The 14415-nt window shown below is 39.5% G+C and overlaps 1 protein-coding gene across 7 annotated transcripts in view; it reads left to right on the forward strand.

Annotated features, from left to right (window-relative positions):
- Hecw1 (HECT, C2 and WW domain containing E3 ubiquitin protein ligase 1) overlaps positions 1-14415 on the forward strand; it is a 492247-nt gene that overhangs the window by 447051 nt on the left and 30781 nt on the right. For all 7 annotated transcript variants that reach the window (XM_008836284.1, XM_008836287.1, XM_008836281.3 and 4 more), the window contains 3 exons: positions 1960-2080; positions 2859-2972; positions 3934-4086. In XM_008836284.1, the coding sequence (XP_008834506.1) occupies positions 1960-2080; positions 2859-2972; positions 3934-4086 (388 nt within the window). The remainder of the gene's footprint in view (positions 1-1959; positions 2081-2858; positions 2973-3933; positions 4087-14415) is intronic.

A 14415-nucleotide genomic window follows, 5' to 3' on the forward strand; every position in this document is an offset into this window, starting at 1 on the left:
GCCAAAAAAATGTATGCAAATCAAACATTTCTTGAGAATAAATCATAAAGAGAATAGATCATAAAATAAAAATAAGTTTTTATTTTAAAACAATTCTATATACATATAATTTTAACATTTATTGAAGATAAAAGCAAATTTTCATACTAATTATACGAATGTACTTGTTTATTTTTACATGAAGAATTAAATCTTCACTAATTGATACTGCAGATATCAAATCTTCAGTGTTTTTCAGAATTGCCCAATATTTTGATTTTATAATTGTCACTTCTAAGAATGTTGCTTTGTATAAATGCATTTGCAGAAGTATATTTAGGGCTATTTCAGAAATTACTGAGAATTCTGTCGTAATCCTAAACTCAAATGCATTTAATGATTTGTTTTATGAAACTCAAGTCGGCAGCCCAAAAAGTAATTTTTAAAATCAAGTATTCTAACAAACTACAATCCAAAGATATGTCAATTTTATATTTCTATGCTGAGGATTGGCAGTAGGGAAATACTTTAAAGTCCTGTTTTCTGTAATTAAATTCTTAGGTTTCTATAAGAGGAAAAACTTTGTACAGTAAAAACACTGCATTTCATAGGGTACAATTCTCTCACATCTAAGCTGAGGAGTTTCAGGCAGCATTTGCATCACATAGCATAAATGCACGCACAGTGCAAAGTGTGCGTGTTGTATGCATGGAACCAAGGCTGCAGAGAGCTCGTGCAATGCGACACAGGAGGATGTTGCCAGACGCACCTTGCATTCATCTGATTTTGATTTAACTTTTGGTTATTGTGTGTTCAGAAACCTTGAACTGTCCCCAAATTTTTCACAGCCTCCACATTAAGTTACAAAGTTTAAGAAACTGTGATCTGGGACTAGAGAGATGGTTCAGCAGTTAGAGCACTGATTGCTCTTGCAGAGAACCCAGATTCGATTCCCAGCACCCACATGGTGGCTGACAACAGTCTGTAACTCCAGTTCCGGGGGAATTCGACACTGTTCTGTTCTCCGCCAGCACTGCATGACACTGGTATACTTACAAGCATGCAGGAAATACATTCATACATACAAAAATAAAAATAATAAAATATTTTTAAAAGCTACGATCTAATATAAATTGCTAACTGCTTTGAGTCATAGTACGTAAGCATGTTTCTTTTCTTTCAGCCTCAGTATTATACAGAAATGTGACAGACACAATGCCTCATTATAGATTCAGTCACTTACAAGAAAAGAGTTTGATTTAGTTCATTTTATGTTAATCATTTCAAATCACCCAAGTCAAAATAATGTTCACGGAGGTACTTTTCAAAAAATTTTACCTATTTATTTTTTTTATTTGTATGAGTGTTTTGCCTGCATGTATGTAATTGCACCTGTTTTATACAATGCCTGTGTAAGCCAGAAGAGGGTGTGATGTCAGATCCCCTGGAACTGGAGTTACAGACAGTTGTTAGCCACCATGTGGGTCCTGGAAACCAAATCCAGTTCCTCTGCAAGAGCAGCCAGTGCTCTTAACTGCTGGGTGAGCTCTCCAACCCCTCCTGGAGGTACTTTTAAGAGAAACACAACTTCAAATTATTAAAATGGAAGACATAAACATTCCATCAAAATTTGTTTCTCCCTTTACTATTTACTATTTTTTTGAAGTTTTATGGGGACACAAACCAGACTCTATAGATCATATTGTGTATGTAGTGGAGTAGTGGAGTACATTGAATTGGGCGGGGAAGGTGAGGATGGGAGAGAGGATTTAAATACCATCAAATTATGTTGTACAAAAATTCAATTTAAAAAAATCTAAAACTTTTTTGCTTCTTTTTAATATAAAAATATTTAAGGGAGTGACAGCAATGAAGGAACCTCAGAAACATGCCTCCAGTGAGCACTTGCTCTACTACCACTCTGAATATTTGTTCTTGGATGAAAAGTGATGACATGGACCTATGTGCCTCTTTCTGCAGGTTTACAGAGAGCCAGTGCAAGAGCCCCTTCACCATACCGGAGAGATTTTGAAGCTAAGCTCCGAAATTTCTACAGAAAACTGGAAGCCAAAGGATTTGGTCAGGGTCCGGGTAAAATTAAGTGAGTGCTCTAGAGCTCAGTCCTGGACTCAAGGGATAGCCCTTCTCATCCATTCTCTTTTTCTAACTATAATACTTTTTGAACGTGGGTCATCCTCGTGTGGTGACACTTATGGTCTGAGGAGAAAGAGATAAGTTAGAAAGCTGGAAGAAGAAAGGCATTCAAGCAATGGAAGGAAGGGACAGGAAGTGGGTAAGAAGACAGGAAAGGGAGGAAAATGACAGGAAGTGGGTAAGAAGACGGGAACAGGGAGGAAAAAGAGAAGAACTATGGATTTCAGACAAATGTAAATGTGATGTTAATAGTAGATCTTTTCAGAAAACAAAGAAGCCTAAACTGAATGAAAAACTTTTTACTTCCCTTTACTTATTCTTGAGGCAAATTTTATTCATTATTCAAATTTGTGGACCCTTTGCATCTTTGCATTGGGAGTCCAAGTAAAAAGAGGCTTTTTAATGGATTTATTATTTTCTTATTTGAAAAGCTGAGTCCAAACTCAAAAGCATAACTTAAGATACCTCCTTACCCAAGAGACATGACACAAGTTGATAAAAAAAAAAATCATCTTTAAGTAAGATGGACTATGTCTGATGATAAGCATACATGTTTTCCTCTCCTATCAATATTTTGAAGTGTCATGCCCAGCACTGAAAACATAGAGCTTATATCCTGGAGAATCAGAGGACTGAGCTATAATCATAAGCACTCACAACTCACTTTCAACAGTGTTCGGTGCCCTGACTACAGAGCCTCCACTGACCAGCACTTTCATTCTCAGGCTCATTATTCGTCGAGACCACTTGTTGGAGGGGACCTTCAATCAGGTGATGGCCTATTCCCGAAAGGAGCTCCAGAGAAACAAGCTCTACATCACCTTTGTTGGAGAAGAGGGGTGAGGAACAAGAGTTGTATACAGACATTTATCTCAGGGTGGGAAGATCAGACCCCTAGAATCAGGGGAAATTTCTCAGGAAAGAGTTTGGTGGCTACAAACCATTAGCCTCAGGCCGCTCTGAGCATATTCTCCCAGGGCCTTAGGTTTAATGCTCATTAAACAACCTAAGCTTATGGGCATTTCCTAAAGTCTAAGATTCCATGGCCAAAGCTGGGCATGGTGGTGCACACCTTTACTCCCAGTACTCAGGAGGCAGAGGCAGGCAGATCTTTGTGAGATTGAGGACAGCCTGGTCTACATAGTGAGTTCCAGGTTAACTACAGCTACAGGGAGACCCTGTCTCCAAAAGACAAAAAAAAAAGAAAAAAAAAAGAAGATTCCATGGCCAAAATATAAGTTAAAAAGAAAGTACTAAGCAAAGCAACTGTATATTTACTTTGTAAGTGGTGTGCATTTCTGAGAATCTTCCAAAGTGCACATATACATTATACCAAAGTGTTTTTGTGATTTCATGAGTCACGTAAGTGTGCAGTGCAACTTCATAGGCAGGCATATGAAAATGGACTTGTAAGCTCTTTTGGTTCACTCATGTATACACACATATGCACACATGCACATGCATGCACACACATTTTTTTCTTATGCCTCCCACAACCAGGCCTTGCTTACAATGTGCCAGATGTGTGTTTGATCCTATAGATATGTGATGATTTAAATGGGGAAAAAGGGTTAAGTCCAGTGCCATAAGAGTCCACTAACAACTTGTTAAAAAAAAAAAAAACCAAGCCCATTATTACATTTTTATTTTTTCAACTTTAAATTGATACTTCCACTTGAAGTCCACATTAAGATGAAAGTCTGTCATCTGCTCCCTACAAGCTCCATCTGAAAGAGCTCAATAGATCCTGGGTAACAAACCATCACGAAATAAACTCCTGCCCCTGTGCTTCCTTTACAGCCTGGACTATAGTGGTCCTTCTAGAGAGTTCTTCTTCCTTTTGTCTCAGGAGCTCTTCAACCCTTACTATGGACTCTTTGAGTACTCTGCAAATGATACGTACACGGTGCAGATCAGCCCCATGTCTGCATTTGTAGAAAATCATCTTGAATGGTAAGGCCTACAATTTTCACTTTCTTATGTTTGAACGTTATTATCTTTCTTAGTTAAAACTCAGCAGCGTTTGTCTAAGGTCGCTGCATTTAGAGCAGTGAGCTAGATACTATGAGGAGAGGAGAGCAGTTACAGTAACCACAAAAGTGAGAAGCCAGGCATTACACAGAGCTTAGGAAAGAGTACTGATGACACTGACATTATAACAACTGTTAATTGATATAAGATGGAATAATTGCTTCTGAAATAAGAAGACATAGATCATGAATACTGATAATTTCACTAAAATTACAAACATGCAAATAGAAGCTTCCTGGACATATTCAGGGCTTTAAAATTCTCTGACCAAGGGCTCAGCAGTTAAAAGCACTGGCTGCTCTTGCAGAGAACCTGGGTTCGATTCCCAGCATGCACAATGCAGCTGACAACCGTTTGTAACTCCGGTTCCAGGGGAATCCAATACCCTCTTCTGCATTGCAGGACATGAGAGCACTTACAAATATGCACTCATACACAAAAAAAAAAACTAAAAATTGCAAAAAGTTTTTGTTTGACAGTTTCATACATCCATATAACTGCTTTTAGCTCTTCCCACCCACATTCCTATCCTGCCATCCCCCTCCCTGTCCCACTAGAGCCCTTCTTTTCAGCAAGTCCACCTCCTCCTTTCATATCTTCTTTTTATGTGTGACCCACTGAGTTTAATTAGGATTTCTTGCCTGAGGACAGGTGGGAGTTATAAGGGGGAAATGGACAGGGAGTAGGGAGGGTTATACAGGGGGAATGAGAGGAGAGATAAATAAAAGTTAAATGGTATGAAAAACCAGAGGGAAAATCTACTAGTTCAAAGTCCTACTAAAAAATATATATACAGCAAATATACAAGTGCACATGTATAGCTGAAGGCTACGTAACAAAAGAAACCTCCCTTTGAGTTGTTGGTCTGGGTAGTTCTGTGGAGAAAATTTTTAATTATATGAAATCTTATTTGTCTTGGAGCCATTTCCTGTGCTGCTGAAATCCTTTTCACAAAGACCTTGCCTGTGGCTATGTCCTGATATGCTTGCATGTTATTCTTTCAGGCTGTTTCAGTTTCAGGTCCTACATCATAGTATCTGACCCATTTTGAAGTGATTTTTTTTTTACAGAATGAGAAATATGTACCTAGTTTCATTATTTTAAATGTAGCTATCCAAGTTTTTTAATATTTTATTTATTGTCTTCATTTTTTATGTGTATGAGTGTGTTCCTGCATGGATGCTAGTGCAAAAGCCTGCAGAGGTCAGAAGAGGACATCGGATCCCCTGTGGGTGCTGGGCCCTCTGCAAAGAGCAGCCAGTGCTCTTAACCACTGAACCATCTCTCCAACCCCCTTGGTCAATGTTTTTATCACAGCAGTGGAGAAGCAAACTAAGACAGGTCTTCGCTTTCTTTTGGGTAGTTTGGCTAGGGGTTTGTCGACTGTGTTTATATTTTCAAATCAACTTTTTGTTTGAGTGATTCTATGCCTTGTTCTCTTAGTCTCCATTTTATTAGTTTCTGCTTTGACCTTTATTATTTATTGGCAGCTGCTGCTTTAGAGTGGATTATTCTTGCTATTCTAGGAAACTGAGGTGCATTTTTAAGTGATTATTTGAGCTAGTTCTGGGTTTTTTATGTAAGCACTCAGCTATAAACTTCAGTCTTAGTGTATGGGGAGTGTGAGACATCACCCCATCACCATGATATATATAAGCAGACCTATCTAAACTACCACAAAATAAACCTGTGCTGCAGATAGGAGGATGTGGCTGTGTATGTCAAATAGTCTGCTGGAGTTTCAGAGTTTAACGCTACAGCTCAGTGAACCTCATGGCACATGCATGGCTCCAGAGGTTGATCCACCTGTTGACCTCAAACACCAAGCTGTCAAATTCAGTTGATGAGGTCTGCTCTCAGGTACTGAGGTCAGGGCAACCTTTCTTTCTCTACTTCATTACTGGGTCCCAAGCCCCAGCTGTTTGCATTTTGGCTTGCTGGTACCTGGCCTTCTCTTCTTCCACAACTATCTCCCAGAGATTTTTCTCATCCTAGGGCTGTGGCAGATTGAATTTAACCCTGACTTGTGGTTGTTTCTGTTCCCCGTTATCATGCCTCCAGCCAGCTCAATTTTAAGCACTAGGTTCCGTCTGGGGAGGAATGCTGTGAAATGCTATCCTCTGGATATGGCATGCTGCTACACACAAACTCACTACAACTCTGGATATGGCATGCTGCTACACACAAACTCACTACAACTCTGGATATGGCATGCTGCTACACACAAACTCACTACTCTTGAACAAGACCTGCACAAGAACAAGCCAATTAAAAATCCCAGCATGGAGGCAGGAGAGGTTCCCAAGGGCTCACCCCTGGCTGAGGAGCTATTGGTAGTCAATGGCTGCAACAGAGTTGCACTTTTCTTTGATGGGAAGGCTCCTGGCAGGTTGTTCATGCCCCAGTGGATAACCTCACAGCTATGATCAGCACTGATTGGACTCAGTGGGCTATTAAAAAGAGGACTTGAAGGTGGAAGGGAGATATATTGGGAAGGGGTCTTGGAGAACTTGGAGAGAGAATGGTGGCAGATATAATTAAAATGCATTGTATGGGCTGGAGAGATGGCTCAGCAGTTAAAAGCACTGACTGTCCTTGCAGAAGACCCAGGTTTGAATCCCAGCAGCCACATGGCAGCTAACAACCATCCATAGCTCCAGTTCCAGGGGATCTGATGCCCTCTTCTGTCCTCCACAGGTACTACATGATGTGGGTGTACTTGCATGCATTCAGGCATAACACTCATACGTAAAATAAAAATAAATAAATCAAATTTCTTCAAAACAATGCATTATATATATGACATTTTCAAAGAATAAAACTGTAAACTAAAAAGTTTAACTAAAAAGAAAAAAATGGCAGCCACAACCACAACCCTCCACTGAATCCACCCCCACCTCAGTGCTGACCTATCACATCATGAAAGTCATTGTGTCAGCTAGAGCCACATCTGGATCTGAGGCTCGTGTAACCTATAGGCTTGTCCTGTGTGAAGAATTGCTATTCTCTTTGCTACCATTCAGGGACTTTGATCAGGTTCATTTTCTCTGCCAATTAAAGAATTTAAAGGCACAAAACAATCTCGGACACAGAAGTAAAAAACAGGTAACAAGCTTTATTAAAGTAAAGAATCACACACATACACACACACAGAGCAAAGCTTTCCACAAGTGAAGATGGGATTTAGAAACTGAAAAATCCAAAGCCCCCAGAAGGGCTTTGGCCTTTTACAGGTTTTGCTGGTCTGGGGCAGGTTCTCTTCCCCTAATTTTAGATTGGCTGACTTAAACAAAGAAGAGAGCCTCTAGGTCACAGCTCCAAGTTGAGTGAGATATGTCCAGGTCCTGCCTTGGACTTATCTGAACTGGTCTAGACCAGTCAGCCAGAAAAGGGGCCCTGCTGGCTGAATGTGGGGAAGCCCCCAGGCCTTAGTCTCAGACCAAGAAGTGGCAGGTGTGCCCTTTATATCAGTCAGTGGTGGCCCTGTCTGTTTATCATGGTCTTGCCCTCACATCTTCTCACCAGGGCCACTGGATTGCCTTTAGACGAAGCTCCAAACCACACAGCTGGAACAGTGCTTAACTTGTCTTTCTCAGTTCGTATCTCTTGTTTCTCTGTTCTTTTCAGCTGTCCTGTAAGCCTATTTGTAACCTCCCACTTTACCATTCTACTTTATTTTATTGAAAGAATTTGTATCATATTTATATTTTATATATATTTATATATAGTGTATAGCTATATATTTATATATTTATAGTGTATAGCTCATTTTTCTTTTTTTTTTTTTTGGTTTTTTTTTTTTTTTTTTTTTTCGAGACAGGGTCTCTTTGTAGCCCCAGCTGTCCTGGAACTCACTATGCAGACCAGGCTGGGCTTGAACCACAGAGATCCACCTGTCTCCGCCTTGCAAGTGCTGGGATTAAAGGTGTATGCCACCACACCCAGCATCATAGATCATTTTTCTATTTTTCCCCCCTAGACAGTAATCTCTGGGAGACAAAAATCTTACCTGTACCTTTTCTAGTTGCAAACTTGACATTCATTGTATATGCAGAAGAAAGGAAGGGAAGAATGAAGGGAGTGAGAGAATAAACGGATGGATGGAGGGATGGATGGATGGAGGGATGGATGGATGGATGGATGGATGAACGGATGGATAGGTAGCTGTGATATTTGATCCTTGGTTATGAAAACATCAATCTCATTTTGATCAGAACATTTGGAATTCAGGAAAGTGTTCGTTATTTGTGTCATTAAAGCTTCTACCTCACAACTATAAAGTCTCTTTCTCTCTCAGTCATCCTAAAACCATCATTTCCAGAGCAAATCTAGAAGTCTAAACTGTAGAAGTCATTGAGTTTCTTCTCTATTTCTAGGAACAGTGTCAGCTATACTACTTGTTTAGGATATTAAAAATTTTTTTTTTTTTGGTCTTTTTGAGACAGGGTCTCCCTGTAGCCCCAGCTGTCCTGGAATTCACTATGTAGACCAGTCTGTCCTTGAACTCACAGAGATCCGCCTGCCTCTGCCTCCCCAGTGCTGGGATTAAAGGCATGCGCTACCATGCCCGGCTAAAATAAGTTACTATTAGGAGTTAATGAGATGGCTCAGTGGTTAAAAGCACTGTCTGCTCTTAAAGAGGACCCAAGTTCAGTTCCCAGCACCCACATGGTGGCTAACAACCATCCTTAACTCCTCAGTTCCTGAAGATCCCACACCCTCTTCTGGCCTCTGTGGGCGTTGCATGGCACAGGTGTACTTAGGTACATGCAGGCAAAACACTCATTTATACACATAAAATGTAAACAAATAATAAAATGTTAAGTTACTATCATATGAACCACTCTTTTAAAAAATGGTCACTGGGAAAAGAATTTCCAGTAGCCAAGTTTTATCACTGATGCTGTTCCATCACTTTCCAAGCGGCCACCAAAGGTTTATGTAGTCATGTGTCAGTGATGGTGACAGATATAACCCTACCACTATAACAGCAGACTTTCTAGGATACCTGAAACCAAAAATATACCATGGAGTCCCAAGGACCTTTAATAACTGCAAAATAATTCCATAACCCCCTTTTTGCCAGCCCCATCTGTTCTACATTTCCAAGCAGATATTCTCTGGGTGGTAAAAAGTCTTGTTTTCAGGTCTTTAACGGAAGGAGGGGTGAGAAAGAGAAGCTCCTTTGAGCATACTTAGAGTTTGGCCAGTGAGTTTTAAGTTTAACTGTAGAGTTTTATGGACTTATGTCTGCAGAGTGTTGGATTGGTAAGCGGAAACGCCAGTATGGTGAGATACATTGGGTATCTCATGCTCCCGCCGCCTCTCAGGGCCCTCCCAACAGAGGAGCATGAAAATGCTTTTGATTTGTCTAGGAAAAGGTAAATTACTCCAGGCCCACTCCTTCCCAACAGCAGCTCCTTGTTTTTTCTAGATATCCACAGAAGCTTTGTCTGTCCCATTTTTGGCTGAACCTGAGTAGCCTTCCTAAAACTTCCCTGAAGAAGCTGTAGGGCAAAAATTAACTGAGAATTCAGCATGAAATTTGTGTATCTACCCTGCCACCTGCCAAGGCCAGCTTTCCTCAGAGCTTGTAGAAGATTTTCGTTTTTAAAACTATACTATTATTTTTATTTTGTGTTTACAAGTATATTGCCTAAATGTGTGTAAGTGCATCTGTATCATGAAGTGCCTGCCCTCAGAGATCAAAAGAGGGTGTCAGATTCCCCTGGAACTGGAGTTACAGACAGTTGTTAGCCCTCATGTGGGCACTGGGAATCAAACTCAGGTCCCTTATAAGAGCAGCCAGTACTCTTAACCACTGAGTCATCTCTCCCGCCCCAGAGCTTGTAGATTTTCAACTGGTAAAGAATTAATTACTACCAACTGTGACTAGTAATAATCAGATATATAGAGATTAGAAACGCATGTGCAAACATCTTAATGCCAATTGCATTAAAAATGAATTTTTCTGTATGAAAATGTGTATTTTAATAATGAAATGGAGATCTTTTTTAAAAGTTAAAAGCTCATTTAATTTTATGTCTTATAGGGTTTATACTGAGTACAATATTATATAACTGTAATAATTCAACTGTAAACCTAAAAATTTACAGCCAATTTTGAAAAAGATGCATCTTAGCTAAGCTATAAAACTTTTCTGTTCATATTCAATGCTGATGTAATGAAATGCTTCTTCTAGGTATGTGGTTAATAAATAAATAATTTAAAAAAAGAATTACTTAGGTAATGATACCAGTATAACTGGCTAAGCAATCAAAAGAAAATTGTATTTGATTCCTGTCTAATTTGAAAACATGTAAAAAATACATAAAATTTCTATAAGAAAATTGAAGCAATTTTGTACATAATGTAAACATTCTTGAGTATATCATATACTCAAGAAACATTAAGTGGTAGAGACTTTTTTATAAAAGAAAGATATCTGAATATATAAAAATAAAGTATATTTTATATCAAATTACCATGTACAGGGATAACAATAAGCTATGGTTTTTTTCAAAAATAATCTTTGTAATAGAAAAATCAGAAGTTGAACATCTGTAATACAAAGATCAGAGAATTCCTATAATTTGAATAAAAGAAGGGAAATGAGTCCAATTTCAAATACTGTGACAAAATAACTTAAACAACTTATAAGGAAGAAGTTTCTTTTAGGTTACAGGGTTTTTTTCATTGTTGGTTTTTGGTCTTTTTGAGACAGCATCTTCCTGTAGCCCCAGCTGGCCTAGAACTCACTATGTAGACCAGGCTGGCCTCGAACTCACAGAGATCTGCCTGCCTCTGCCTTCTGAGTGCTGGGATTAAAGGCGTGCACCACTGCACCTGGCTTAGTTAACAGTTTTAAAAGCGTTGGCCCATGGTCTTTTGACTCAGTCATAGTACCTCACATTGGGAGCACCTGGCACCTCATGCCTGTTCATTTCATGGTGACTGGGAAGCAAAAGAAAAATAGAAAGGGGCCAGGGTCCAACTTTCCTCTCAAGGGTACACCCACCCCAGACCTGAATTCCTTCTATTAGTCCCCCTATTCAAAGCTTCCATTTCCCCACAATGGCCCCATAAGCTGCAGACCAAGCCTTTTGCATATATGCACTTTTAGGAGACATTAAAAGTAACATAACCCTAAAAATCAGCAAGGCTGTTTAGAGAACAAATCCATAAAAAGAATTTCAACTTTAGTAATGGTCAAAGAAATATATATTTAATTATGTGTAACTTTATAGCTATCAAATTGGCAAAAATTTGAAAGAATTGTGTTTTCAGAGGCTGGAGAGATGGCTCAGTGGTTAAGAGCACTGACTGCTCTTGCGAAGGAACTGATTCCCGCCACCCACATGGCAGTTAAAAACCATCCCTAGCTCCAGTTCCAGGGGATCCAATGCCCTCTTCTGACCTCTACGGACATCGCATGACATGGGTGCACTTACATACATGCAGGCAACATACTCATACACATAACATAATAAGAAATAAAATATAAAAAAGAAAGAATTGTATTTTCAATTCTGGGAAATGATGCAGGTAAAGGGGTACTCTTGTATCCTTTGCTGGCAGGCATTTAACTTTTATAGTTTTTTAAGAAACTATAATCCATATGTTATTGAAAAGTTTAAACCTATTGTAGTTACTTTTCTTGTTGCTATAACCAAATATATGACAAAATGGCTAAAGGAAGTAAGAGTTTGCTTTGGCTCATGGGTTAAGAAGGGATACAGGCAGGGGATGGGAGGAGGGTGGAGAGCTAGCTTAGCAGTTAAGAGCACTGACTGCTCTTGCAGAGGGCCCAGATTTGGTTCCCAGCACCACATGGTGGCTAACAGCCATCTTAACCCCAGTTCCAGGGTATCCAACAACCTCTTCTGGTCTCCATGGGCATTGCATGCATGCAGTGTACTTACATATATGCAGGCATAATACCCTCAAACACATTAATAATAATAACAACAATAATAATAATGAAGAGACATGATCCACTGTGGTGGGAAAAGCAGGGCAGAGTGAGAAATGACTGGTCACAGTACATCTGCAGTCAGAAGCAAAGAAAGATGAATACTGGTGCTCAACTCAATCTCTTTATTCAGTCTAGGAAACCCAGACCATTTATGGTACCTCTCATATGTCTTCCTTCCTCAGTTAAGCCTTTCTAGAAACATTCTCATAGACATGCCCAGAAATATGTTTCCATGGTGATTCTAAATCCAGTCAAGTTGACAATGAAGATTAATCATCAGACCCATGTACATTTTAGCCTATCACTCTATCTCATACAAACCAAACACCAGTATTAAAGACTTTTATAATAATAGTTTATATCTATTGAATCCCTATTATTAACCAAGGATCTTTGCAGACGTTTTCATTCCAAGGACACAGACCACCAGCCCTCAGACACCACCTGCCTCTGCTTTCCTCCCCGTTTATCTTAGATCTTGTTCGATTTATGTGTACCTGTTTTTTTTTTAATTTTATGTGCACAAGTGTATTGCCTGCATGTATGCAAGTGCACCCACGTTGTGCAATGCCTAAGGGAGTAAGATTCCCTAGAACTGGAGTTATAAACGGTTGTTAGCTGTCATGTAGATGCTAGGAACCAAACCTGAGTCCTCCACAAAAGCAGACAGTGCTCTTAACCACTGAGCCATATCTCCAGGCCCATACCCATTTTTTCCTTCTGTTTTTTTCTTGTTTACATTGATTGACCCAAATTTCACCAACCCTTAAAACCTACTTAGAATACTGTGCAATTTCTTCATAACTTCTTTCCTGAATGCTCTTCTCAAGATAAATATATACATCATCTCTCAAGTTCTTCTAAGAACAAAGATAAAACTTTCAGAGAATTTTGCTTTCAACTCCAGTATCTAGAACAGATGAGAGTATAGCTGCTCTCATTTAAGAGTACTCACTGGTCAGCTGATCTTCCGGCTTGCTCTTCCTCTTCCTCATCTCCCTGCTTCCATGCAAAGCACTGCTCTAATCTACTGTCTATATCTCTCATTCCTTCTCTCCTGGCTATGTTGCATGACAAGGATTTATGTTGACTTTTAAACTGGATTAAGACAGCATTTTATTTAATTTCCCATCTGCAACCAGCGTGGTTTCTGACCAGAGTCACCTTACAGTTCCTGAGCCATGATGCCACACACAACAAAAGGAAAGCCCTATACTAACTCCCCATTGCCATGTGACCCTGGGAAGGTTTCTTGCTCTGAGTCTCAGCCTCTTTGTACATAAAAAGAAAACAATAGGCATCTGTAGCTGTTGAAATGATGAATCCCCCCAAACATCAATACTAAAACTTACACTAACAGTGTGGTAGTAATAGGAGACAAAGCAGAGACATCATGAATGAAATAAGGGCCCTTCAGAGAGTTGCTACGTTCTTTCCTGTTCTTTTGCCATGTGAAAAAAAGTATCTATTTTGTTTTCTTGCCCCTCTGTCCTTTCTATGACATGAGGATACAGCCAAGACACCCTCACTAGACACACAATCTGCAGGCAACTAATTTTTGACATTCCAGCCTCCAGAACTGTGAGAAATGTTTTGATTTTTTTTAATGAATTATCTGGGTTGTGTTGTTTTGTTTTAGCAACATAAATATACAAGAGTTTATGGACTAGTTTGCCAAAGTTACCATAACAAAGTACCACAGACTGGGTAGTTTAAACAATAGAAACACACATTTTTTAAATTCTGGAAACTAGAAGTTGGAAATCAAGGCTTGTCATAGATGTTCATGTGCTTCCTGTCTTTTCATTGGCTTCTTCATGAGACTTAATCTCTTCTTATAAGAATGCCCGTCATGCCGGGTGTGGTGGCGCATGCCTTTAATCCCAGCACTCGGGAGGCAGAGGCAGGCAGATGTCTGTGAATTCAAGCCCAGCCTGGTCTACATAGCGAGTTCCAGGACAGCTGGGGCTACAGGAGGGAGACCCTGTCTCAAAAAGACTAAAAAACATACCGTGGTAAAAAAGAATATCAGTCATATTGGATTAGGGTTACACTTTAAAGACCCTGTCTCCACAACCAGTTGTATTCTTGGGTTCTGGAGATGAGCTTAAGGTATGAATTCTGAAAGGAGGCATGATTTAGCCTGTAATGGCAGCTAATGAATATTGGTTTTAAGGACATAGGAAAACAGATGGCAATCAGCAGGCATTTAGCAAATGGTAGATGCTATCCTTTGCCTCTTGAATACATATACATATATATATATATATATATAT

The sequence above is a fragment of the Nannospalax galili genome, unplaced genomic scaffold (assembly GCF_000622305.1).
Source record: "Nannospalax galili isolate Female #2095 unplaced genomic scaffold, S.galili_v1.0 scaffold54, whole genome shotgun sequence".
In the NCBI taxonomy this organism is placed as follows: Eukaryota; Metazoa; Chordata; class Mammalia; order Rodentia; family Spalacidae; genus Nannospalax; species Nannospalax galili.